The sequence below is a fragment of the Macrobrachium rosenbergii genome, chromosome 5 (assembly GCF_040412425.1).
Source record: "Macrobrachium rosenbergii isolate ZJJX-2024 chromosome 5, ASM4041242v1, whole genome shotgun sequence".
NCBI classification, from domain to species: domain Eukaryota; kingdom Metazoa; phylum Arthropoda; class Malacostraca; order Decapoda; family Palaemonidae; genus Macrobrachium; species Macrobrachium rosenbergii.
The window spans coordinates 66,392,499-66,420,156 of NC_089745.1; the positions used below are offsets into that span (position 1 = coordinate 66,392,499).

Genomic DNA, 27,658 nt, shown 5'->3' on the forward strand with positions numbered 1-27,658 from the left:
TTTCTATGAAACACATGCTCATGTGTTCATTATTTCCATCATACCTCCCGATGAAGGGTAATTCTGATAAAATGGTAGCAACTGACTCGCTGATGGGTCGGGAATGTGGGTAAAATTCGCTAGTATGGTAGACTTCAGAGGCTTGGCCAGGAACAACCTCAGGTACGGAGCACTTAGGCTCCACCTTCTTTTATGACCTTTTTAGGTCCGTCACTATTGCCTTGGCTTGTCATTTGGGAGATCGAGGTTCGTTTCCGTTGTGAGTCAGAAATTTACACACACACACACACACCCATAATGAATGAATGGAAAATGCGTCTTCATCTTACTTAAGCAAGAAAAGCAATTTCGAAGGGATATTCCCTATATTCTAAGCACGATAAATTAATATAGGGTAAAGCTAAAGCAAGATTAGTGAAAAGACAAAGGAAGCACTAGTTTTCTTAGGCTAAAGTGTTTAAGAATGATGGATAATATAAAACTTGTAAGAGGTGTTAATTAACTCTCATTTCCTTCCAGGGGGCAGCTGCACAAAAGGTCGCGGGGGCGGAGGATGGTGGTGGGGACGTTGCGCGTGCGCACAACCCACTGGCCAATACCGACGAGGACGCTACCAAGGACCCGAGACTGGTATCACATGGTGGCACTGGAAGGACTCAAACTACTCCCTCAAGACCCTCATTATTAAGATAAGACCACTGGAATGATATGATGATGGACGTCTGACACCTGCACGCCATGTGAAACTGCCCTGGTGGTCTCCTATAAACGCGGCTGACCTACAGTCCCTCCTGGGATTCAACCAAGGGAGTAGTAACAGCAACTTAGAAACCCATCTGATTCTGTGTCTCCTCATTTGTTCCTTCTTCCAAGTTCTCTTTCCACGAGCTATGGTGTGATTTCCATCAGTCTCTTTCTGCAGGAAAAAGAGGTCTCCATAGTGACCCAAACCTCTTGGCATGGGAGATTTCTCAATCATTCTTCCAATCAGAATCTTCCAGTCTTATAAAAACTGCTTCCCATATAAACACAGATCATATTCTCACACATTTAGGTGCTGAATGTTCAACTTCAACGCAAGTTCCTTTTACTTGTGCTATAGTTTGTAGGAATTACATTTCATGACTCCTTCGCCACCAAAAGAATTATCACAATTCAAACCAATAGCCATTTAGTAAAAAAATAAAAAAAAAAAAGCTATAAAATATTAAGAATTGGTATCAGCCTAAAGGAATATACAATATACCGCATTCTCGTCCTACTTCCGTCTGATGTGATGTCTAAAAATTAGATGTTTCAAGTTCCTCAATAATAAATTAGTTATTAAATCTATTTAAAACAAAACGCAATAAATCACTATTCAGTTTTAAAAAGGTCATCCTATATATTTTGATATAGAGTTAATAGACCACTATGCACAAATGAAAATACAAACAGTTCTAAATCACTTTCAACACATCCACACTCGTACACAGTCACACAAACAAAATACTCTTACAATAGTGTGAATTAGAAAATACTAAGCAGGATTAACATAGGCTTGTAATTCTAAATGTCGATGTGTTCATCTTCGTGATAATAAATGTACTAGATTACTATATAACAGATGCATGTTAAAAGTTAGCACACTGAATGGTTATTATTATTAGTAATAAGTTATAAATCAAAGAAACTTTTCGGTTTAAATTAGCTTTCTGATATGCCTTAGGACAAGCGCCCCTATTGCTACTATTCTGATTTTTCATAAATTCACTAGGTAAAAAACATTATTATTGCTTAAGTCGTGAGCCATACAGGAACGCACTGGAGAAAAACAGTATTATTCTTACATGCCTTGAAAGGGCGTATGCAACAAAGTTCGCTGCTTATCAAATCCTGCATTCTAAATATCCAGACATAACTATGACTGACGGCAACTTGAAATGAAAATCTACTTGAACCTCTCTCCAGTATTGCTTCGAAAATACAGTAGATTCAGTTAATAAGGGAGAAGGCGTATTCCATTGCGGTGAGTATAACTTAACAGTTCAATATCCACAGCATGTCCTGGTATTATCAGTTAGTTGTTTACTTTTCTAAAGGATGTCCCCATACTACAGTAAAGCTTGTCATAAACTCATATCGACAACTTATCTCATTCATATCATAAATAGGCTGAAAACAAGTCAACAACGATAATGGCGAAGGAACCTTCGGTAAACGCTGGATACTCGTATAAAGCGCTGATCAGAACTACCAAGAAGTCGTTGAAGTGTATCCCTCTTATTTGTGATGTGCGTGTAGTAAGTTGCTGCCACGTGTTTGTGATGTTTTGCAGTGGCGTGGACGCATTCTAACACGCTCTGTAATTTGTATTTTAGTGTACATTAGCGATTGTGATATGAATGTGTATCAGTGGTTTAAAGAATCTAGCTTTTAAAAAACTGTAATGCTCTAACCAGACTTGGGAGGCTGCTAAGGTGCAGTTATGATGGCTTTGCAATGTTATCATCAATCTCCCAAACAAAAATTAAAGAATAATGCAGTTGACACTAACTGTAAAGAAACAGCTACTTATTCAAGACTGCTCAGCATGGTCTACTTCTAAGCGACGCTAATTAAGTAACAAACATTAAACATTCTGAAAAAGAATTGTGCGATAAAACGATTCAGTAAAGGAAACTGACACACTATGGAAACTTAAGGATAGTTACTCTTATCAAAGATCAGGAAAATGCATTGCTTGCCAACAGCTCGCAAGCCTCTTGCTCTGGTGCGTTGACAAAAGAATCAACTTTATTCACCAGCATACAGCATTAACCATTAACTCATGCCTCCACACAGACTTCAAAATTTTCATGACCACACAATAGTGACCATCTGAGTCTGGTTAGTTCTGGGGTGATTGATACACTCTCTCCAAAGAAAAATCCCTAGATAACAGAATTCATCTTTTATTCTCTGTAATGGAGACAAATTTCAACTCCATTTCTTCTTCAAAATATCACTGGGTAGATACAGATATCGGAGATGTTTCGGTAATCGACATGGCAATAGTGTTTAAGATTATCTTAGCATATCAGTCATCATGAGTGACATTTTTCTCTAAACAATAGTGTAAAGTTGCCATGTTATCTAAAAACTAAACAACCCTTCATGGGGTATAACTAGCATGTGTACATCTTTTGAAGTTGCAGTGTTAGCAGCTAAATGTCAGGCGTTCAACTTACTGTTCAGAGCAGTACACAGTTATCAAAATAATCGATTTCAGATTATTTTCTCATACACAAGCCTGTTATGAATCTCATTAGTTCCTTTTAAAATTTGAGGTTTACCTTGTGGGTAATCTGCAGTTTTATTTTCAGTTTGCTCCCACACAATACACTGCCACCTACTTCATTGCCTGCCCTGGCAGGTGGCTGTTAATGTAAGCCTTTTAAATCTCACACCAATGTACAAACCACAATATCTCTTCTTTAAAATACAGTGCCAACAAAACCCCACAGCCTCCCTTATAAACAATTTTATCACAATGCACCATTAACTCAAGTATAACAGAAGAATGTTGTGCTTACATATTATCTTTAAGAGGTGAAACTACAACAACGCCTGAGGTAAATCACACCAAAACAGACCTACCACAATTCTGTAAATGTGTTGTTTGTAAATAATAATCACAATACTCATATGAAAAACTGCAAATGACATTCTAAGCAAAGATAACTGCCATTACTTATGAAAGAAAGGTCTTTCAAATTATATCCATGATTGCTGAATGAAGTAACAATTTAGATGTCAAGAGTGCTTCCATATCTGGGCAGAAGCATATCAAGGTGCACATGATGCTGAAAGTTAGATACCAGAAATGATTTGCTAATGAAAACTGATGACTCTTACACATCTGGAGGCTTAGGGTTACCACAATCCATAACTGGTTAGAAATGCAAATATGGGCTTTAATATATTGGCTATGTTCAAAATCAAAATAATGACCAAACATGTACAGCTACATAGAAGCTTCATGGATATACATTCAAAATCACATGGAATATTCAACTAATGTCTGTCTCCATGTGAGAAAAAATGTCAAATCAATTACAATGGTTCATATTTGCATTACTAGTGCTTTGAGATACACATGGTGGCACATATGTTTGTACGCGTGCACATAACCAGAGGGCCTTCAGATTTAAGATTCAGAGAATAGTCTTTGTGCTTTGAAAGATATTTTACTTTTAGAAGTAACCACATCTAATAAAATCAACAACGTATCAAGTATGCTAGAGATGAAGATATGCAAGACTGATCAATCACATGCTACGTAAAGAATAAACGAGAACAAGTGTCAAGTCAAAAAGAGAATTCATTGTGCTGCGAGCATCTGAGTAGTGAGCTTTAAGTAGAATTTAAGAATGTATCAGGGTGCATGAGAGATGTATGGTGTGAATCTGGTGGGAAGTTGACGGGCTACACAGATACCACACAAATAGAGGTGCTATTGATGTACGTATAAATTAGGGCTAAGTTGAAATGCTGTTCGTAGAGACTTTAGGGGAATAAGGGTGTGAAAGGCGTGCATTAGGTAGGTCTAGGCTTCAGATATAGAGATGGAAATCGCCTCTTTCAATAGCCTTATGTGATTTTAAAAGTGTGAAATAGAGTTACAATGTAAGAATGATAGTAAAGGTGAAAGTAGTGATCCTGTTCAGATTTGTTGAGTATGATTAAAAACCTTTATGTGGTCTGTCCGAAATGTTAAAGTAAGTTATAATGAAGATACAGTTTCCTATATTCACATAAAACCAAATTGCCTTTTCATGAACTAAATCTCTAAAGAAACAAAGAAGATACTTAATGTATGGAAGTTATTAGGTCAATACTAGAAAATTTATAAAGTTTTCTAAGACTTACAAGTATTAGCATCGACGGATCAACAAACGACAACTCATGAAAATTGGTCCTTTGACATTAAAGACAAAAACATAAGCATCATGCCAGCATATATGTAAAGGGAGAAACTGGGTATGTTCATATGAAAGTTCAACATCTGCCCTGAGCCATTTTTTTTCCTGTGACACATCCTTGACAGGTGACAACACTCAGCAGGATCTGTTAATTATGTACGGTGGTTACACATACCTACTGCCAATTTTCTAGAGATATAAGCTTAGATATTATACCCTACATAATAACACTGCCATGCACGTTTCATTGTACTTTATTTGGGCACTTCAAGAATTGCTGTCATTGATGCACATCCTATGCAATACAGCAATGTCTTCAATCACCAGTTACTTCCAGATATCTGTATTTGGTGTTAGCTAGCATTTTTGAATCATAGGCTAATAGATGTGATTTAGAATCTTGGGATGTAGAATCATCATATTCCATGGGAGAACATGGTCCGCTGAGATCAACTGTCAGTGTAAGAGTTATACCCTACAGCGTGCAAGGCTCAAAGTGAGACAATCGCAATCTGTGAAGATCAAGATTCAATGTAAACCCGTCATAATCCTCATTAAAGAAGTTCTTAAAGAAATGCTCGTACATAAATTCATGAATGCATTCTAATTTTTTATGATCCATCACAGAAATCCTTCCTGCTACATTTCTGTATTTCCGTCCTTTCCCTCCCCTTTGCTCATCAACTGCTATTTAATCAGCCTTCCATCCAAATGTGCATTCCAATTCACTTCTGTTCTTTAAATAGTTAAGAGTGTAAGTAGGCTACTTCCTCTTGACATAAAGCTTTAATCTTTTCATCATTATGTATTCCCTTACTTACATCTCCAAACACTTCCATCTGTAAGCCATTTCTCTAATAAATATGCAGTATTTTTATTCTTGCATGCTTATGGAAATAGCTTTCCAAAGAATCATACTAACGACCATGCAAAAAGCTTTTCCATGGCTGAGCTTACTTATTAATGCTTTTCCTCTCCTTACAATACGAACCATAATCAGACTACGGACCAGATTTTGTTCTGCAGCTACGTACATTTTCTATATTTTTGGATGCCCTTAAGCTTAACCAATGTGCTCATCTCATTGTGGTTTGGCATTAAATTCTTGGGAAACTTCTGGTGGCCATAAGTAAAGACTCTTCTAAAATTTACATTGACTTGGTCTTTGTAAACTCAATATAAACTTATTTAGGAGAGCAAGATATATATAAAGTAATCTGACATTCCCTATAAAAGACTGATATCTATATCAAGCAAGCTTTTATCTATAAAACTGAATAACAACTTAGCCAGTGGTGTGAATACTGATGCTGCCATCATACATGATGCAAACTCCAAATCACAATTAAGAGGTAAATTCCTGTCACTTCAGTTATGAAAGTTCTCATTAAACGACACATTATAAAATGGAAGAGTCAGTGCTAACTGACAGATTCTGCAACTTGAACTAAAATTGAAGGATAATGCCATTCTACTTCTAACATATCCTGACATTAGGTTTCCTTGCAGGACTTATAACTTATCAGAGTAGTAGAAGCCTAAGTTACAGTCATTCTTACAGACACCTTTGTCAAATTTCATAGAAACATTCCAAAATACTAACACTATTCTTACAGCCTGCTGAATGACGTGCTCTGAATTATACACGTAGTTTCTTTATTAAACTCATTTTATCTTTGTGCAGCTTTAGTACCTGAACATACATTATCCCTCATTCGTGTTAAATTATTACCAAGTTATAGATCTACTGGTTTTTCATCACCACTGGACTTCCCCATAAGAACACCTGGAGTGTCTCCAGTCCTGCTTGCTTTTGGCTCCCGACCCCATTAATCTTGGCAGTAAATTCTAATCGAGACTCTGGTAGCCAGTAGTAGGCCTTTCCTTCCCATAAACATCATCATCATTTCTTTCATAGCAAATTTTACAGTTCTGCAAAACATTCAGACCATCCGCTCTTGACAGACTGATTTCAATTTCAAAGTTGGATAATCTAGCTCTTTTCAATTTCAAAGTTGGATAATCTAATTCTTTTTAATCTCAAAGTTGGATAATCTAACTCTTTTCAATCTCAAAGTTGGATAATCTAACTCTTTTCAATCTCAAAGTTGGATAATCTAACTCTTTTCAATCTCAAAGTTGGATAAGCTAATTCTTTTCAATCTCGAAGTTGGATAATCTAATTCTTTTCAATCTCAAAGTTGGATAATCTGACTCCTTTCAATCTCAAAGTTGGATAATCTAACTCTTTTCAATCTCAAAGTTGGATAATCTAACTCTTTTCAATCTCAAAGTTGGATAATCTAACTCTTTTCAATCTCAAAGTTGGATAATCTAACTCTTTTCAATCTCAAAGTTGGATAATCTAATTCTTTTCAATCTCGAATTTGGATAATCTAATTCTTTTCAATCTCAAAGTTGGATAATCTAACTCCTTTCAATCTCAAAGTTGGATAATCTAACTCTTTTCAATCTCAAAGTTGGATAATCTAACTCTTTTCAATCTCAAAGTTGGATAACCTAATTCTTTTCAATCGCAAAGTTGGATAATCTAATTCTTTTCAATCTCAAAGTTGGATAATCTAATTCTTTTCAATCTCAAAGTTGGATAATCTAATTCTTTTCAATCTCAAAGTTTGATAATCTAACTCCTTTCAATCTCAAAGTTGGATAATCTAACGCTTTTCAATCTCAAAGCTGGATAATCTAACACTTTTCAATCTCAAAATTGGATAATCTAACACTTTTCAATCTCAAAGCTGGATAATCTAATTCTTTTCAATCTCAAAGTCGGATAATCTAATTCTTTTCAATCTCAAAGCTGGATAATCTCAACGTTGGATAATCTACAGTAATTCTTTTCGATCTCAAAGTTGAATAATCCAAGTCTTTTCAATCTCAAAGTGGATAATCTAATTCTAAATTTAAATCCACTTGCATCCATGTTACCGACATTTATCTAATTATCTGTGCTAGAATTTCATTTTGATTTCTGATCATCACTTCAGTTTTAAAAAAAGGAAAACATTTCCCTATGGTCTTCAAAATAATTACTCTCTCCGGCCCATCGTCCATTACCAAAATAAGTCTTACGACTAACAGTAGAGAACATTATGAAAAAATTCATGTAAACATATTTACATGTAGATTTTTGTATCGCCAACCGGCTTTTGTAAGCTTGGCATGTGAGACTTCCGCCTTGCTGTAACAGTTCCTCCTCAGTACAGACATCATTTACCCGCACAGCTTATCTTCGTTTTTACTCAAGTCCATTTCAACTTCCACTGAGAGTAGCACTCCCAAATTATAATCTTTCATATACTGCAGATTAAAGACTTCAAAGGATGAAAGTTTACAGACAACTCTTCCAGCTGAAGATTGCGATTCTTGCTCATCGGGAAGACTGTGATGTCTACAAAGTTGTGCTTGAGGATCACCGGCTCTTGAGGGTTCTGCCCGTTCTCCTTTAAGGCCATATGCTCAATCTGCATCCCATTAATTGAGCAGTTTATTTGTCACTGTGTCATTCACTGTATGTTGCTGTTGTCGATGTCTTAATGTATCTTCCACAATTGTCTGGGAAATAACCAGCCACGTTTGCACATCTGAATTATTGGACGAGCAAAAAAAATTTTCCTTTTATTACATAGTCTATCAAGTTCCAGTAATCTTAAAAGCTTATGACGCAAAATTCCAAGTTGGAAATGTGGGGGTTTTCCTGAACATAAATTAATGTTGAATAATAAGATGTCTTTCAATCAAACTCTTCGCATGCTGCTTTCCATGAAACTCAGTCAAACTTCTCTCTTTAAGTCACCATAGTATTTGAAAGCCAAACGAGAGAGATGAAACTAGACAACTATAGGTCCAGTTTACTAATATATACTTTAGGTTGTCCTTAACAAATAGCAGCACACATTTTACAAGACTGTGTTCCCTATTCGAGTTTATAGCTTACTTTCACCTATACCTATTCAACAAAATAAAAACAGTAAACCGTTCCACTTCCACCATTCACATAAACATGTGTATACACACACAAACACGCACGTAGATTCAAACAACGGTGTAACATTGCAATGTAGTTTAAAGTACGTCGAGTTTAAAAACTTAAGATCTCTTGAAGGTAAACAGGCTAACTTTTAATAATAAAACTAAAATGAATTATTTAAGAAATGTGGAAGAAATGTACTCAAACCAACCAAGAACTTCCTCCTCAAACGCCAGTACGTGTTTGCACAAAGTGGAATAATTATCCTTCCTAAACATGTCGTAATCTTCAGAAAATTTGGTAATCTGGGTTACATACTCATGTGTGTAATGGAAAATGCATGAACACACACACACCTACAATATATACAGTAATCAAAATGCATATATTTAAATACAATGCATTCATATGTTAGAGCTGTTGCATGAGAGGGAGCCGATATTGATTAAATTGAATTCATTACATTTGTGAATGGAGAAGACAGGCATAGTTTCATAAAGCATAATAGATCCAAACATGAATGCAGTTATATATATATATATATATATATATATATATATATATATATATATATATATATATATATATATATATATATATATATATATATATATATATATATATATATATATATATATATATATGCATTTGTATGTATGTATGTGATATATATATATACATATATATATGTATATATGTATGTATGTATGTATGTATGTATGTGTTTATATATATACACATATATATTATATGCATATATACATATGTAAATATGTATAATATACATATACATACATACTGTATGTATATACACTAAATAAATATATATATACATATACATATATATATATATATAATTATATAACATTGCATTCATGTTTGGATCGTTTGTGCTTTATGTAACTAAAATTTACAACCGTCTTTTCCATTCACAAATGTGATGAATTCAATATTAACAATATGGGCTGTCTCTCATACAACAGTTCTTATATATGAATGCACTATTTCAATATATGCATTTTGAATACTGTATATATTGTAGATGCGTGTTCGCGTATTATCCAGTAACAAGCCTACTCCATTAACGCTTAGTGCATCGAACGGTGTTAGGAGTAGAAAACATAATCTCGTTTAGCAGCGTTCGAGGGATAAGGGCGCGAGGGTTAAGGGGAAACATGATAACGAAACCTAATCCTTTTACTTGGTCAAGATATCAAACAAATGCTGTAACGATGGACAACATAATCTCACTTACTAATTGCCCGAATAATCTATAAGAAACACCATAACATATGACGAGCCTCATATGCAAAAACATATATAACCTAAATATAAAAAATTATAACAGTACATTTTGTATAAATTACACCAAGTTCGAATTTTATATAAATAATTAAAACAAAGGATTTCCAATATGTATATGTCATAAAAATTCTTTAAAAAACCGCAATAAAAATTAGGGCAATCAAGTTGTCGCGGCTTTAAAACGCTTGTCGTGGGAGGTTTGTCGAAAGTGAGCTGCTAAGGCAATTCCTGGCTGACATGCCCCAGCACCTAGCACCACATATTCTGCCACTGTTATTTATTTGCGCAAACCACCATAACTTTCTTAGAGAACTGACAAAAGAGGCCTTGAACCTGCTTAGGGGTGCTATCCAAAAGAGGCCCCATGAACATGCTTAGGGATGTTATCAAAGAGTACAATACGCCCAAAAGTATACCAAGAGGAAAACATGCGGTAGTTCGTAGAAAGTGAAGTACAGCAGAATGCTCGTACTGTCCTGTAACTGTGAGGTATAATCAACCAACGTTGCAGTTTCTGCGATGCCAAATAAAAAAAAAAAACATTACTATTATTAACTGTTCAATTCCAACATGAATCTTGTACTTGTGGCAATGAATGAACATCACCGTAAAGTCAATTAGTTTTGAACTAGAAATAATAAGGGCTCTGCTTATACTTTTCCAGCAACAGCAACAGATTTATAAATATCAAGACTATATGCAAGAATCTTTTCATTACCTGTAAATACAGTTTTCATGTTCACCTAATGAGTAATTAAGTTACATTTTTCTATAAAGATGATTTTTCGGAATTATGGTTTCATGTTTTGGCGTTTAATGAAAACAGAAATTTGTTTCCTCTGGTTGTGTGCAAGACCATTATGGGCTTCTTTGGGCCGTTTTAACGTCTACCAGTAAGATAAAAAAATAAATCACAACTCACATCTTCCTTTTGAGAAACATCTAATGAAACTGTCGGCAAGTGCCGCCCTGAAGTTAGGTATTAAACGTAAGGCCTCACATATTCATAACAGTGATAAAATCAATAAAACCAGTTTTAGGCCATTTGTCCTTCCTTTACTAGAATACTGTTCTCAGGTGGGGACGTTTGCTTCTGCCAGAGAACTGCCTCTTTTAGATAGAGTAGTTCGTGGTGGAAGGTCTCTGTTTCCTAATATTAGCAGTCATGACTTGGACCATCGACCGACGGTCACTTGTTTGTTAATTTTCATAAGCTGTATTTTAACAGAGATCCTTCAAATTTACAATTGACCCATGATCCCCTTCTCCTGCCGAGAACAACCAGATTTGCTGAACAGCAGCACCAATATGCAGTAAATGTGCCTCGCTGCTGAACTTTTCAGTTCCAGAGGTCTTTTATTCCACACACCGTTGGACTGTGGAACAATCTCCCTGAGGACGTTGTGTAATTGGAACTCCAAAAGTGCAACGCATTACTACCATAAAACAGTTCTTGTATTTTAATAACTTACATTTTTATCTATTAATTTTTACTTTGTTAATTTATTTTTTCCTCTCTAATAACTGATCTCTTCTTTCTGTATTTCCTATTACCTTTTGTTACTTCTTTAAAATGAACAGCATATTCTTTGGAAGCTTGAATTTCAAGTCAGTGGCCCCTGTGGGCTTGTTCCATATGAACAGAGTTCATATTCGAAATCATAATAATGATAATAATATTTTTCTCTGCGTTTGCATCAACGACAACCATGAACTGATTCTAATCTTCCATTCTTCAAGACTTTTCCTTCAATCCTTTTCTCGTTCTACAAAAAACAGAAAAATGAAACATATATACTGTACACACACACACACACATCCGCACTTGGAAACTGGAATGAAACAGGGAGCCACTGCATAGACTCAACCTCACTACTATTTTTATTTTTATTTCTTCCAAGCCTAAGGCCCTTTTTGGTTTTTTCGGTAGATGGCTTGCTAAATAAACAAACGTTTCCTTTTAGGCGTGAAGGACAGGCAAATTTAGATCAATCTTCACGACAAGCTTTCTCAATTCGACTGCCTACTTCCTTTCTCAGTCCGGTTTTAGTTAAGGGGAAACTTCGGCTTATGTTTCTGACTGAAAAGACATGACACTAGACACATGAGATATCTTGAGTACCAAATAACAAAAACTGCGACCAAACTTCCAATAATTCTCACTGATAAAATAACGTAACAGTTGCACAAGTAACAAAATCAACAACATCATCAAAAGATTTCTGTGAAGCCAAAATCCCAGATGCGAGCAACCAAACACGGGGTCTCCCAGCTCTCGCGGTGCAAATGGAAAAAACGTGCTTAAGTTTTGTTCACTTACGAAAGTGGCGGGTGAGCGAAACTATTTAAATACAAACCGTTATGAAGAGTGAGAATTTGTTTCCATCGGTCGCCCGTTTTTATGAAAATTGAGGGATAGCAGACAGAAAAAACAAAACGCTGTCAACACCCGATTGACACCAGTGTTTAATTACCGCTTATGTGCTGGGCTCAGGTTGTCACAGCTCACTAATTAAACGATTATGATTAAAATATATTCGTCCATTTTTTTCCAAAAGACTCATTGCTGTATACATACAATAAACCGTATGCATTTTATACAAGCATAAGCTTGTAATCAATGACGCTCGCGCATGCACGCACGGACATACACTCACACATAGACAGGCACAAACACACGTATGTACGTGTGAGTATGGGTATGTGTGCGTATTTGTGTATGAATATATAATGTGCACGTTATGCTGTACATGATGACAAGGCTTCCGAAAAAACCAAACCACAAAGGCTTAACAAGCCGAAACTTAGTAATAAAGTTCGGTTTAGAATGAGTTCAGAAGAAGAGTGTGCCCCACGGAGATTTGGCTTCTCTGTTTAGTGGTTCCAAGGTGTTTCAAGTTTATGAATCAGAGCTCGTTGCTTTAAAAAAAATGCTAACATTATGCTTATGGACGAACTGTAAATTTATGAGTAGCCGCCTTTGGAATAAGATTTATAATTCCCGTTAGGCACAGGACTAAGAATATCCCATATATATTTATATATATATATATATATATATATATATATATATATATATATATATATATATATATATATATATATATATATATATATATATATATATATATATATATATATATATCTTGACAGTCAGATAGATATAATCTACTGTTTACTCATTCTATATATATATATATATATATATATATATGTATATATAAATATACATACACACATACATACATATGTATATATATATATATATATATATATATATATATATATATATATATATATATATATATATATAAAGCCTATATAATTCATTGATATACATATACGTATTTATGTATATATAAATATAATGTATATTATACATACACATAAATACATACATAACGTATTAATACACATATGTATATATATATATATATATATATATATATATATATATATATATATATATATATAATATATATAATACAGAGGTTAAAAAACATAGGTAATACATATAACTTTAACACAATCAAGATACTTTGCCATTATGTCGGCTTAAAATTTCACCAACGTTAGATACTTCAAATGATCACGACTAGGATCAATTTCTTATCCTGACTGTTAACCAGTCACTAAAGAAAGTTACAGAGAAAAAATCAAATTATTAAATCAATTTTAACGAAATCTACTTATGCATCGACTGAACCGAATCTAGGCCTCGAAACTGTCATAGAAGCCTCTGGTATCTTTTCTCTCTCTTATTGTTCACTGGTGCTTGGAAGCGTGACATTCAATTCATTTCAAGACGAACCATAACGACCCGCCGACCGAAATACGAATTATGAATTCTTTTCGGTGAGGACAGGAACGATAAACACAAATATATATGGAAGATAAATAACTGAAATGTGCTAGTGTATTCTTCATTTCTTGTAAAGGTAGTGAAGAAACTATAATATATATATATATATATATATATATATATATATATATATATATATATATATATATATATATATAATATATATATATATATATGTGTGTGTGTTTGTGTATATATATATATTATGTATACACACACACACACACACACACACACACACACATATATATATATATATATATATATATATATATATATATATATATATATATATATATATATATATATATATGTATGTATATATATATATAATATATATATATATATATATATATATATATATATATAATATATATATATATATATATATATATATATATATATATATATATATATATATATATATATATATATATATAAGCGTTAAGCTACAAGCGTCCTTTAATATCCAATTCGCTCTACCTCGGAAATAATATATTTTCATATATGTTACCGAAGGACTACAGTGGCGCCTTACCCACATGGCCGTGTTGTTGGCCGTGTGGGTAAAGGCGTCACTGTCGTCCTGAGTTCTTGTCTTTCGCTGGGTCGAGCCCACGGGACGACAATTTATTATCAACTGAAAAAATTCCCCTTCGGTAACATATATGAAAATATATTATTTTCGAGGTAGAACGAATTGGATATTTTGTGGCTTAATGCTTGTATATGAAACACGGTGATGTGATAAACATTCATTCATTCATATATATATATATATATATATATATATATATATATATATATATATATATATATATATATATATAGTTTCTTCACTACCTGTACAAGAACTGAAGAATAAATCAGTAGCACATTTCAATTATTTATCTTGCATATATATTTGTGTTTATCGTTCCTGCCCTCACCGAAAAGAATTCATAATTCGTATTTCGTTCGGCGGGTCGTGGTTCATCTTGAAATGAATTGAATTTCACGCTTCCAAGCATCTGTGAGTAATAAGACAGATAAGATACCAGAGGCTCCTATGATAGATTTGAGGCCTAGATTCAGTTCAGTCGATGCATAAGTAGATTTAGTAAAAATTTATTTCATAATTTAACTTATTCTCTGTAATATATATATATATTGGCAACGCCCTTGCCTCTCGTTTGAAGGACTGGTGTTCGATCCCGATGTGTCAGAAATTTATTTCTGTGAAACACGTGTTCATGTGTTCATTAGTTCCATCATATTCACGATGAATGGGTAATTCGAATGAAATGCTACCACTTAACTCAGGAAGTTGGGTAAAATTCGCTGGTATGTTTGGCGGTAGCCTGCCCAGGATGAAACCTCAGGTACAGAATTATTTAGATTCCAATTTCTTTTATGACTTCTGTGGGTCAATTAGTAACGCTCTGCCCTCTTTTATAAAAGAGCGCGGTTCGATCCTGATGTGAGTAAGAAATTTATTCCTGTGAAACACGCGCTCATGTCTTCATTAGTTCCACACATGTTCATATACATTTATATACATACATACATACATACATATATATATATATATATATATATATATATATATATATATATATATATATATATATATATATAATATAATATATATATATAATATAATATATATATATATATATATATATATATATATATATATATATATATATATATACAGAGAATTATTTAATCTATATGGAGGGCAGACCTTTTGACTTCTGAGCCAGTGCGCCAGGTGGAACTTGATTACATGAAACAAAAAATTTCCCGAGGGAAAGTCTTATCATGTGCTCCCTTAATCCCCACACCCACACAAAAATGTCCAAGGCTAAATATTCCTAATTGTTCAAGTTTATCCTACAAGAGAAGGAAGAAATACTTAATTACTCTCCTTATTACATATGGGAATTAAAATTTTACAAGTACTATTCTGATGAAAGCGAAAACCTGTAAAATCTCTTTCATCACTACTGTTGTTCATCTGAAATCAGCGCCTCAGAGAGATAATGTTTGTTCCTACACGATATACAAACCATCTGTCTTTCACATTAGAAATGTAATTTACAGTACCTCAGGTTTGTATAGTTAGGAAAAATGCAGTTTACTTTAATAAATTGTATTTTTCATAACTATACAAACCTGAGGTCTTTTACATTACATTTCTAATGTAAAGGACCGATGGTTTGTATAGTTGGAAAAATACAATTTACTTTTTAAAAAAATTGTGATTTTATCTGGCTTAAAACGAAACATAATGTAGTGGAATTGGGTCTTTCATCTCGGCGCTGTAGAATACTATACGTGCTTTGCCAAAGAATCCTTTGATGTGTAATTAAGAATAAATATTTAGATGTGTATGCCATCACACGCACACAAATTATTGATAGATGAATATAAATATATAGAGAATTAAGCGTATATCCATACACATCACACACACTTCTTTCTCCCTCTCCTTCTAAATTTATACATACAGTACATACATACATAACTGTTATATATACATATGTGTGTATATATATATATATATATATATATATATATATATAATATACAACACCACACACACATACAGTATATATTATATATATATATATATATATATATATATATATATATATATATATATATATATATACATATATATATATATATATATATATATATATATATATATATATATATATATATATATATATATATTATATAGCAGTATTTACATCAGATTGTGTTTTTCCGGTTGTCTAAATCAAGCCTGAGTTTAAATATTACTCGAACTTGCTTTTTTGTCCCATTAGTATTATAGATAATTCCTCCCCTATTTAAGTCAATGCTGTACCTCTCTCTTTCTCTCCTTAAACATGCATATAAACAGAATACAGACACAGAGAATATGACATATTTATAGAGATAGCTATATGACATGTATATTTATGTTTATATCTAAAGACACTGATACATTATTTTCCGATATTTCAGAAATATATAATATATATATTTTCTGCTTATATGTTGCTAGTGCTTGAATAAAAGAACCATAATCGCCCATGTTTCATTGTACCTTTTTCCTGAATCTCGGAATATTGAATTTCTACATTATGATATAAGGTCCCATACGATATGGCCTTCAAGTGGAAAGGGACTGAATGCCATTTATTCCAACAAGATCAGAAAAAAATTTGGTAGGAAATTCCATCTCTATAATATTCATTTCAATCAGTCCAACGGTTACGCAAAATTCACAATACCTTGGAATATTTTTCATTCTTCTTCCTCTCAAGGTTTTCGTAAATTTATGATATACAATTGTTACTGAATATCCTTACAATTTTCGCCCTCTCACGATGCAGGTCTGACGGTTTTTTTTTTTACTCTTCTTATTTTTGTCATGTTCCGAAGTGATAATATATGGATACTCATACACAGGATCTAGTGGATAACTGGATCTAGTGGATAACTAACTTTATTTGCAGATCTGACCCGTTTTGACATCCCATGCAGATGGAGACCTGGGCGCCATGGACATGGTCACAGAGTGACAGGTAACAAGAATGACATATAAACAGATGACTAGGTGAGAGCTCTGTGATTGGCTGCCGAATCTGGCAGCTAAACCTGGGTTCAGCAATGAAGCTTGGAAGCTTACATGGCTTCCCCAAAAAGAAGACAGGGATAGAGAAATGTACAGCATACTTATACATCACCACAGATATTTTACAAGTGATATATACATCTTTCCAGTAGCTGTTTTTACAATGAAATATGCAACAGTCCATGTCCTTACTATGTTGGTACCTTTGGGATGCTGATACAGTACAAAATCACAAAAAGAGTAAAAATAGGTATACCAGCTTTAACCTGCTGATTTTATATTGTCAGGAACACAGAATTGGCTGACGCAGTGAGGAGTGCCTCGGCACAAATGTGTCCGCTTCCTACACTGGTATTCCCTCTGGCCAACAAGTTGCCATGAAAATGTATCTACATCCATCTGGCAAAATTGTTATCTGGGTTGTGGGATTTTAGTATTGCTGGTCTTCATGTGTCAGGTTGTTTGGCACTTTAGGCATGGTTTGGTCCACGATTTCACTTCTTTACGCACCATGCTAGATAATCTTTCATGTCAACAGCTTGGCTGCTGCTCTCCTGGAGGAGTGGGAGAGTCTGCAGATTAGAATGAATACCTCCATCCACAGGGGCATTGGCACAAGGGGACAAAGGCAGCCGGTGCTTCTTGTTGAAGATGATGGTACATCCTTTGTTGATGAAAGGGATGTCTTCCCACCACAGGCTTACTGTTTTGGTGTATCACAGTTGCGTGTCAGTGAGATGACTGTAACGAATCCTAGTTAAACACTGATTTCTATCATAGATGAAAGTTTGCACCTCTGACAAGTGGAGAATGCATCTTAATTTTTGGTATGGGTAAGTACAAGGGGCTGACGATTCATTAAGATTATCTGCCAGCAAAGAGTTCTCTGCTGAAGGTGCTGTCTTTCATTCCAGCTGGAGTTAGTTTTCTGCTGAAGAGACCTAGAGGTTGAGTTATCCTATTGACTGACTGCTCTATCACAGCACCTACAGCAACATTACTTGGGTCCATGTGAGTATAAGTTTTGCTTGAGGATTGGAGAACAGCATAGTGGCAGCGTTTACCAGGCCGTCTTTGGTTGCTTTGAAGGTATTGTGTTGGGGAGAGCCCCAGTTGTGAGACTTCTTGTTTCCACTAAAGGCATCATAAAAGGGTCATTGTTTGTGAAATTTTTTGGAGGAATCAGTGGTAGCAGTTCACAATTTCCTAGTACTTAGGAGTGGTGGGGTTGTACTGTATATCACTTGCCAAGACCGGATGACCCGTGAATTTGATGGAGACTGCTACAATCACACATTTTTCAGGTCACACCACTAAACTGTAATCTCGAAAGTAGGGACAGTACAACTCTGATATGATTTTCATGGTCTTCCCTATTTGTACTAGAGACAAGGATGTCACTGATGAAACAGGTACAGAAGAGGAGGTTGCTGAGAATGTTGTCCACCAGTCTCTGGAACATGGCTCCTGTTCCAGATGGTGAATATGGAGTAGCTGAATGTGTAGGTTCTGAAACATGTGATGATTAGCTTCTTCAGGACATCCTCATGGTGGACCAAAACCTTGAAGTAACCCTTCATTAGGCTAAACTTGGAGATTCTCATTCTGTGTTAATGATGGCAATGATGTCTGCCATGTTGGGATGTGGGCAGTGGTTAGGCTCTGTCTGTAGACTGAGGTGCCTGTTTTCTCCAAAGATGTGATGTCCATTGGTCATGAAACGGTATAAGACTGCCACTTGTGGTGACTAGACTTAGATCACTGTTTGGAGACATACGGTGGTCCTTTTTGATACAGTGATGTAGAATCTGGTGGAGTGAGTGATCATAGGGGTTGAGGCCACCACTGTGATTTTCTTGGGTGGCCGCCCTGCTCAGTTTTTCTCCAGTTGCATCCAGGAGCAAATTTCTTTGCTGCTTTCTAGAAATTATGATGGTGTGTGCAGATGATGAACTGAGTTAGCTTGAGCCTCATTATCATTGTCCTGGTCCTAGTCATCCCTGGGTTTGCAGATGGTATATTCAGTGTGTTACTATGTCTTGGAGACCTCTAGCAATATGTCAACTCTCTTCAGTAGATTCACAATGGGCATGCTTTCAGCACTGGGAAGGGCAGCCCAGATGTTGGCAGGAAGGAAGGAAGCCCTATTTTCCTTTCAAAATTGACTTTCTCAGGTCTTCTGTCAGTGTGAATTCTGGAAGTGTGAGGAGGGCTTTGAGCTCAATCCAGGATGCCCTGGCCGTCACATCCCCTTCAGAGTGTTCCACAAGTAAAAGGCTCATCAGGCACTGGCTGGTGATGGCAGGGAGACTTTGGGTATCAGGAACTGGCCATTCTTTTGCCTTATGCACTCAGCTAATGTGTGATCTGGGGGAAGAAGTCATCTGAGGCTGACTCGAGGGCATAGTCTGCCTTCTTCGTTAAACTCATGATGTCACAAAGGCAGTATTGTCTGCCCACCCTCCAGGGCCAGACGAAGTAGTTTGGTCATTAATAAGTCAGGCAGATGGAGGTTTATGACATTTGTGTTAGCCCATTCATCCACAGACATCTCACGATGGTTTCCTTCATGGATTGTATTATAGCAGTAGGCATGGCCATAGTTAGTTCACTGGTCGACAGTGGTTATGTGCGATGATCATGCTGAGTCTACAGAGCTAGTAAGAGAAATTTTAAGCTTTCTCTTGAGAGTGAAGCCAGTACTTGAATTCAATATTTAGTCTCTAGTGGCTTTTTGTATTCACAGGTATGGTTGTATTCAGTCCATGAATCTTTGGAGTAGATTCAAAAACCAATAACCCTGAACTCTCAAGGGAAAGCAATCCAGAGCTCTGTATGTAGTCCATTACAGGCAGTCCCCAGGTTATGTCAGGGGGTCCATTCCTGAAGAGAGACGTAAGCTGGAAAACGACGTAAGCCAGAACACCTTATCAAAAAACTGCTAAAAATGGGAAATAAAGTGAAGAAAGCCTTACCTTTAATCCTTTGGTTGTCTTGAAAACTTCCCAACTGATTTACCTTGCTTCTGGCGAGGTGTGCATCTATGATCTTGTAGAATTTCCTCCAAAAATGTACAAATATTCTTGTCGCTGCAAGGCTGAAACGACAAAACCTTGGAATATCTGCTGTAACCCAGAACAGATTTTTTTATGAATGCATTTGAAAAGCTGCATAACCTTGGAACAACGTAAGTCGAGACTAGTGTAATCCGAGGACTGCCTGTAGTGGCTTTTGTATCTACAGGCAAGGCTGTCTTTAAGGTAATCTTTAGCACTTGAGGGAAAGCAAGCCAGAGCTGAGACACCATATTTATTCTGTTAGTGGCTTCTTTGTAGGTGGGGCATAACCATATTTAGCCTGTTAGTCACCTGGGTGTTTAAGTGAGAACCATGCTGGTATACCAAGTTGCTCTCAGGTCATCAATTTTAGTTTACTCATACACAGGATCTAAGAGAAAACTAACTTTATACCACAAGCCAAGACTGGATGACCAGGAATTTGATGGAGAATGCCACAATGCTACATTTGTCAGGTCATACCACTAAACTGTTATCCCAAAGTAGGGACAGTACAGTACAACTTAGGTATGATTTTGGTGGTCTCCATAGCTGTACTAGTGAACAGGATGTCATTGATGAAGCAGATACCGAAAGGGAGGTTGCTGAGAATGTTGTTCATTAGTCTCTGGAACGTGGCTCCTTTTCCAGAGGGTGAATGTGGAGTAGTTGAATGTGTAGGTTCTGAAACATGTGATGATCAGCTTCTTCAGGACATCCTCATGGTGGACCAAAACCTTGAAGTGACCCTTCATTAAACTAAACTTGGAGGACATTCTCATTCTGTGTTGAGGATGGAGGTGATGTCTGCCATGTTGGGATGTGGACAGTGGTTAGGCTCTGTTTGCAGACTGAGGTGGCTGTTTTCTCCAAAGATGTGATGTCCATTGGTCATGTAACAGTATAAGGATGCCACTGGTAGTGACTAGACATAGATCACTGTTTGGAGGCATATGGTGGTCCTTTTTGATACAGTGATGTAGAATCTGGTGGAGTGAGTGTTCATAGGGGTTGAGGCCACCACTGTGATTTTCTTGGGTGGCCGTCCTGCTCAGTTTTTCTCCAGTTGCATCCAGAAGCAAATTTCTTTGCTGCTTTCTAGAAATTATGATGGTGTATGCAGATGATGCACCGAGTTGGCTTGAGCCTCACTGTCATGGTCCTGGTCCGTCATCCCTGGGTTTGCAGATGGTATATTCAGTGTGTTGCTATGCCTTGGAGGCCTCCAGCAATATGTCAACTCTCTTCAACAGATTCACAATAGTCACGCTTTCAGCATTGGGAAGGGCAGCCCAGATGTTGGCAGGAAGGCAAGGAAACCCTATTTTCCTTACAGATTGATTTTCTCAGTCTTCTGTCAGTGTCAAGTTCTGGCAGTGTGAGAAGGGACTTGAGTTCATTCCAGGATGCCCTGGCCATCATGTCCCCTTCAGAGTATTCCGCAAGTAAAAGGCTCATCAGGCACTAGATGGTGGTGGCAGGGAGACATTGGGCATCAGGAACTGGCCATTCTTTTGCCCTATGCATTCAGCTAATGTGTGATCTGGGGGAAGAAGGAATCTATGATTGACTTGAAGGCACAGTCTGCCTTCTTTATTAAACTCATGATATCACAAAGACAGCACTGCCTGCCCACTCTCCAGAATCAAACAAATGAATCTGTCATTAAGAAGTCAGGCAGATGGAAGTTTATGGCATTTGTGTTAGCCTGTTCATCCGTGGACATCTCATGATGGTACCCTTAATGGATTGTCTTACAGTAGTAGGAATGGCCATAGCTAGTTCGTTAGTCAACAGTGGTTATATGCAATGACCATGCTGGGTCTACAGAGCTAGTGAGAGAAACTTGAAGCTCTCTCTTGAGAGTAAAGCCTGAACTTGAATTCCATATTTAGGCTTTAGTGGCCTTCTGTATTCATAGGTATGGCTGTAATTAGTCCATGAGTCCTTGGGGTAGCTTAAAAAAACCCAATAACCCTGAACTCTCAAGGGAAAGAAAGCCAGAGCTCTGTACGTAGTCCATTATTGGCTTTTGTACCTGTAGGCATGGCTGTAGTTACCCACCATATTTATTCTGTTAGTGGCTTCTTTGTAGGTGGGGCACAGCCATATTTAGTCTGCTAGCTGCCAGCTGGTATAAAAAGTTGCTCTCATGTCATCAATGTTGGATTACTCACACACAGGATCTAAGAGAAAACTAACTTTATTTCTTGGATCTGACCCTTCTTGATACAACATGTAGACGGACATAGTTCCAGGTAGTTGACTTGGCACACACTCAGGAACAGCTGACAGGTAATGTGAATAATGTATAAGCACGTTACTATGAAGGCTCTCTTTGACTGGCTGCTGAACCTGGCCACTAAACTTGGTTTCACTAGCAAAGCTTTGGAACCTTATAGCAACAAGTAAACATGGTTCGATAGTCAAGTCAATTTCCAAAGTAGATTCCTTTGAGAGAAACGTACATACAGTGCAGGTTAGAGTAGGGTGCTGCAACCTTTGCATCAATATCAATTCCTGCCTACGAAGCATAAACCCTTGAGAACCACTGCTAAAGCATGACAAGCGATGCCAAAAGCACACTATTCAATGACTATATAACAGCAAGTATTTTTGTTGGACAATTATTCTCTGGCTGGGTCGATTAGAAGATTAGAACAACAAGAAAACCAATGTATGCATCTTACTTAGCCACATAAGATATAGTTTTCGTAATCTTAAGAAATAAAAAATAAAAAAGTAGTAAATGACATCAGTCTTTAACAATGTTCTACGCAGATATCAAATTTGTATGATCAACCACCACAACACAAATGCTTGTGGTACTTCTGAACAAGCTCCATAACTCTAATAGCAACTGCATAAAAAATAATACATATTACCATAGCACACCAGAGTATTTAGAGTTAACAGATTAATACAACTAAAAATAAACAACACACATTGCAGTACCTTATGGTAACTGGAGTCAAAATCAACATACATTCCACTTATTCACATATACTGTAACATGTTAACAAGTCACAATGCAACTGAGAAACACAGTAAAATTTTTGGGAAAACTGATAGGAGGGAAACTTGGTGTGCAGCTTTGTTCGTGGTTAGCCTAAGCGAAAAGAATATATTAACCAAAAGGCTACTCTTCTTAGTTTCAGTAATTCTCTTTGAACCTCCCAAATTACAAAGAATCTAACAATATACAAAACAAAAACTTTACCTTAGAAATACAGCAGCGATGATCCAATCTTGGGCGATTTCTACTAAAGCAGAACCTGGTATGAAAGCCTTTGGGCTTCTGCTGAATAGAGGGTAATGAAAACTTTTCATATTAGGAAATTGCACAAGAATACAGCATCCAAATGTCTACCAAGGCCTTCACAGACTGGAAGAAGGATAAAAATAGTTTAGTAAAAGTCTTTGCAACCAGGCCATAAAAGAAAATACAATTCAGCAGTAAAAATTGAATTTAACACCATGAATAACTAGAATATCCCTCCTGAAATCTATTACCCGCCAACATTAGACTACACTTCGACCGAAAAAATGATAACTGCAATGCTGAACATTATCTAGTACAAGAATGTAGATTTCCAAGCAAAAATCTGAAAACCTTCAGGTTTTCTTCAAGTGGAATATTAGCTACTTCTAGTTATTTCTTCATTCTTGTCACTGAAATATTTTGGTAATTTAGGATGTCAATCATTATGATTAAATAAAAAGTCCATATATTTCAGGTAACAATTAACATTACAGAAACAGATCAAAGGTGGCTGTGACAAAACTCTAACAATAATGTTACAGAAAATTGAAAGCGCATGGAGCTAATGCTGTGTCAGTATTTGCATCTAAGGGGAAGAACCACAAAGCCGTTCGACAAATACAACAGCCTTGAGATGAGCTTCTTAAAACGTCTGAGACTACAACTTTTATCAAAAATAAAGTATTTTAAACACTTGGTGTTCAATATCCCAAACCATGATCTTGGATTGAAGTTAATTACCTGCCAAGCATTAGTTTTAAAAACACTGGTTTCTTTGATATAAGCAATGCTTTGAGAATAACAGTAAATTATTAATCCTCATTACATCCAACTTGAATCATCTTTCAAAAGCGACACTTTGCATCGTTACAAATGTTAAGGAAAATCTATGAGAAGCATGAAACATCTGCAGACTAACCTGTAACACACTTGCTGTTGATCCTTGACACTTATTCAGTGTTATCCAGTATTGTCAAGGGTAATATTTAAGCTTACCAATAATTCATAACAGAGGTCACAAGAAAAAAGAGAAAAGAAATGTAAGGCGGTCAAACCAAAGAAAGTGTTCAAATCCCATTATACAGTGAATTTTCGGAGGATTAGCTGTCCGTTTAACATGGCTTCGTACAGAGTAAAAAAAAACTAGGTCTAAAACAACTCCTAACAGAAAGCAACTTCCTTCCGAACGTAATGGGAAGACAACTTTTCATAGATTTAGAAATTTTCTCTGTAAGCTTTCAAAACTTAAAGCTTTGTTGTAAATAATGAAGCAAGGGTCCTTCCTGTGCTAACTAAAGCAGCGCAAAGCTGTCAAGTGTATTTCACCCAACCTCTGCCTAAATTTCTTAACCGAACCGAGCCTAAGGAAAGTCGTAATAAACATGGTGATTCTTCTATTCCCATTTAGAAGCCACAATAGACGCTGCACGGGCTATGATATCTATAAAGTCACTGTCTTCCAGCTTTTGATCAAGATTGAATATGACAATGATAATATATAGAGGTGCATAATTGATACATTCTTAACGATTCTCATGATCTCATGAATGTTTGATGGTTAACGTAAAATATATTGAGGATATTGTTGCTATTTTTTCAGTTTCCTATGGGAAATGGTTATCACAGAACTAAAAGTATTACTATAAAAGTTCGTTAAGCTGAACCAATGAATCAATGGAATATAAAATAAACTTTAGAAAATTTGTAATAAATCTTGGATGTAACTTATTTATCCATTGCATAGGGATGGCATCTATGTATCCCCCTGATAGCAGTTTTCTAAAGAGATCGGATAAAAAAAATAAACTGAATATACGTGAAATAGAGGTACGTGTTGGAAAATACACCATGGAATGAAAAAAAAAATAAAATGATCCATTATGCAATTTACAGTATATATTATATGTCCCACATTTATTACTTTATTTCCCACATTGGAAGAGGAAATAAACATTATCCAGTGTTCACTGAAGAGTTTATTGAGAGTCACATGTTTCTTGTGGGCATCTGAATACCCTAAATGACACCCTTGGCTGTTAATAAATTCATCAACCAGTTTCGGAGAACTTTCACATCCCATTCTACCGGAAGAAATCAAAATTATCATCGAAATATAAGACCTGCAAAATTAATGCAGATGAAGAGGGTAAAATTCTCAGTAACACTCCTATGAGAAAGGGTGTCCTTCCAAAAGAGCTAATTCCGTTTTCTAACACAGGGAAAATTGACATAAAAATGCCTGTTTATTACAAAACAGATTTAAATTTCCCCAACAGCAAGAAAAACTTCATGATGCAGAAGCAAAAATGCTATATTAAGACAAACATCCGCTGACTGTGAAACATGACAGCATGGCTTAAAGCAAGAAATATCTCTTCTCATAACCAGAAGAGAAGATCTAGTTCACTTACAAAGGAAAAAAGGTCTTCAGAAAGTGCTAGAGAAACATAAGATGTAAACTGATAAGCCTGAGGCTAGCAAATGCAAGATATGAGAAAAAAGTGGCTGACTCTCAGATGGAAATGGCAGAGGTGAAGAAGGAATCGACGGACAACAAGAATGAACTGGCAGAACTTGAAAGTTGTTATGTGGGAAACAAGGTAAAAATGACTGACACTCAGAGAGAAATGGAAGAGGTGAAGAATGAGCTAGAAGACAACACGGAAATGAAAGAGCTGAAGAAGGAATCGGAGGACAACAGAATTTGAAAGTTGTTATGCGGGAACAACTTTCAAGTTCTGTTGTCCTAAGAGGGAAATGGAAGAGGTGAAGAATGAGCTAGATGACAACAAGGAAATGGAAGCGTTGAAGAAAGAGTTACAAGGCAATAGGAATGAAATGGAAGAGCTTATGAATCGCGTGCTAGAAACAAGGAAAACCTATTTGACTCTCAAAGAGAAACTGAAGGGCTCAACAAAAAATTAAAGGACAATTTGAAGAATATGGAAGATCTTGAGAGTGTGAATGCTATGAATGAGGAAAAATCTAGTGGACTTTCAGAAGGAAATAGAAAATCTAGAAAAAGAACTCGAGGAAAACACGATGACTACGGAAGAACTAGAGCCTCAATGGTGAAGGTGAGAAAACCATTAGTTGCAGCATTTTGAGGAAAACAGACTTTGAAAAGGATCAGAAAAGAAGCAGAAAGAAATGAAAGCACTTGTAAGTCGAAATGAGAGAAATGAGGAAGAGCTAACGATAATTCAAATAGAAAAGCTGATTAGAAATGTGATAAAAGGAGAAACTCCATGAGTTGATGAAAGTGTAAGAGACCTCGTCGCGCCGTTCGCAGTCTCTTTCGAGCACGTGTGTATGCGTGCGTCATACCTTCGGAGGAACCCAGACAGAGAGAAACAAGAGCATTCCGTTTTCTCTCCCTCTCAAGGGACGCAGCTTCTACCATACAATATTTCCGTCTGTTTCTCCCTAACCATTGTTGTCTCGATTTATGTACAATCACCACTACTTGCACTGCCATGCAAGCATTCTAATCATGTACTCATAATGCTCCACCAAATCTTCTGTATCAAACTGTATGTATGTTTCTGTTTGTGAAGACGCCAAACGTCTCGCCATTTCACATATATTGTTACTGCATTGTATTCATTAAACTGTCTCGAATCTCATGC

General features: G+C 35.9%; 1 protein-coding gene and 1 long non-coding RNA gene across 3 annotated transcripts in view; one reads left to right on the plus strand and one right to left on the minus strand.

Moving 5' to 3' along the window:
* LOC136838865 (ficolin-2-like) overlaps window positions 1–5,518 on the plus strand; it is a 149,073-nt gene extending 143,555 nt beyond the window's left edge. For both annotated transcript variants that reach the window (XM_067104527.1, XM_067104528.1), the window contains one exon: window positions 520–5,518. In XM_067104527.1, the coding sequence (XP_066960628.1) occupies window positions 520–707 (188 nt within the window). In that variant the 3' untranslated portion in view covers window positions 708–5,518. The remainder of the gene's footprint in view (window positions 1–519) is intronic.
* The window catches only part of LOC136838867 (uncharacterized), a 161,396-nt gene that overhangs the window by 105,934 nt on the left and 27,804 nt on the right, over window positions 1–27,658 (minus strand). Inside the window, exon 2 of the long non-coding RNA XR_010853147.1 lies at window positions 23,988–24,152. This is a non-coding gene — a long non-coding RNA (uncharacterized lncRNA). The remainder of the gene's footprint in view (window positions 1–23,987; window positions 24,153–27,658) is intronic.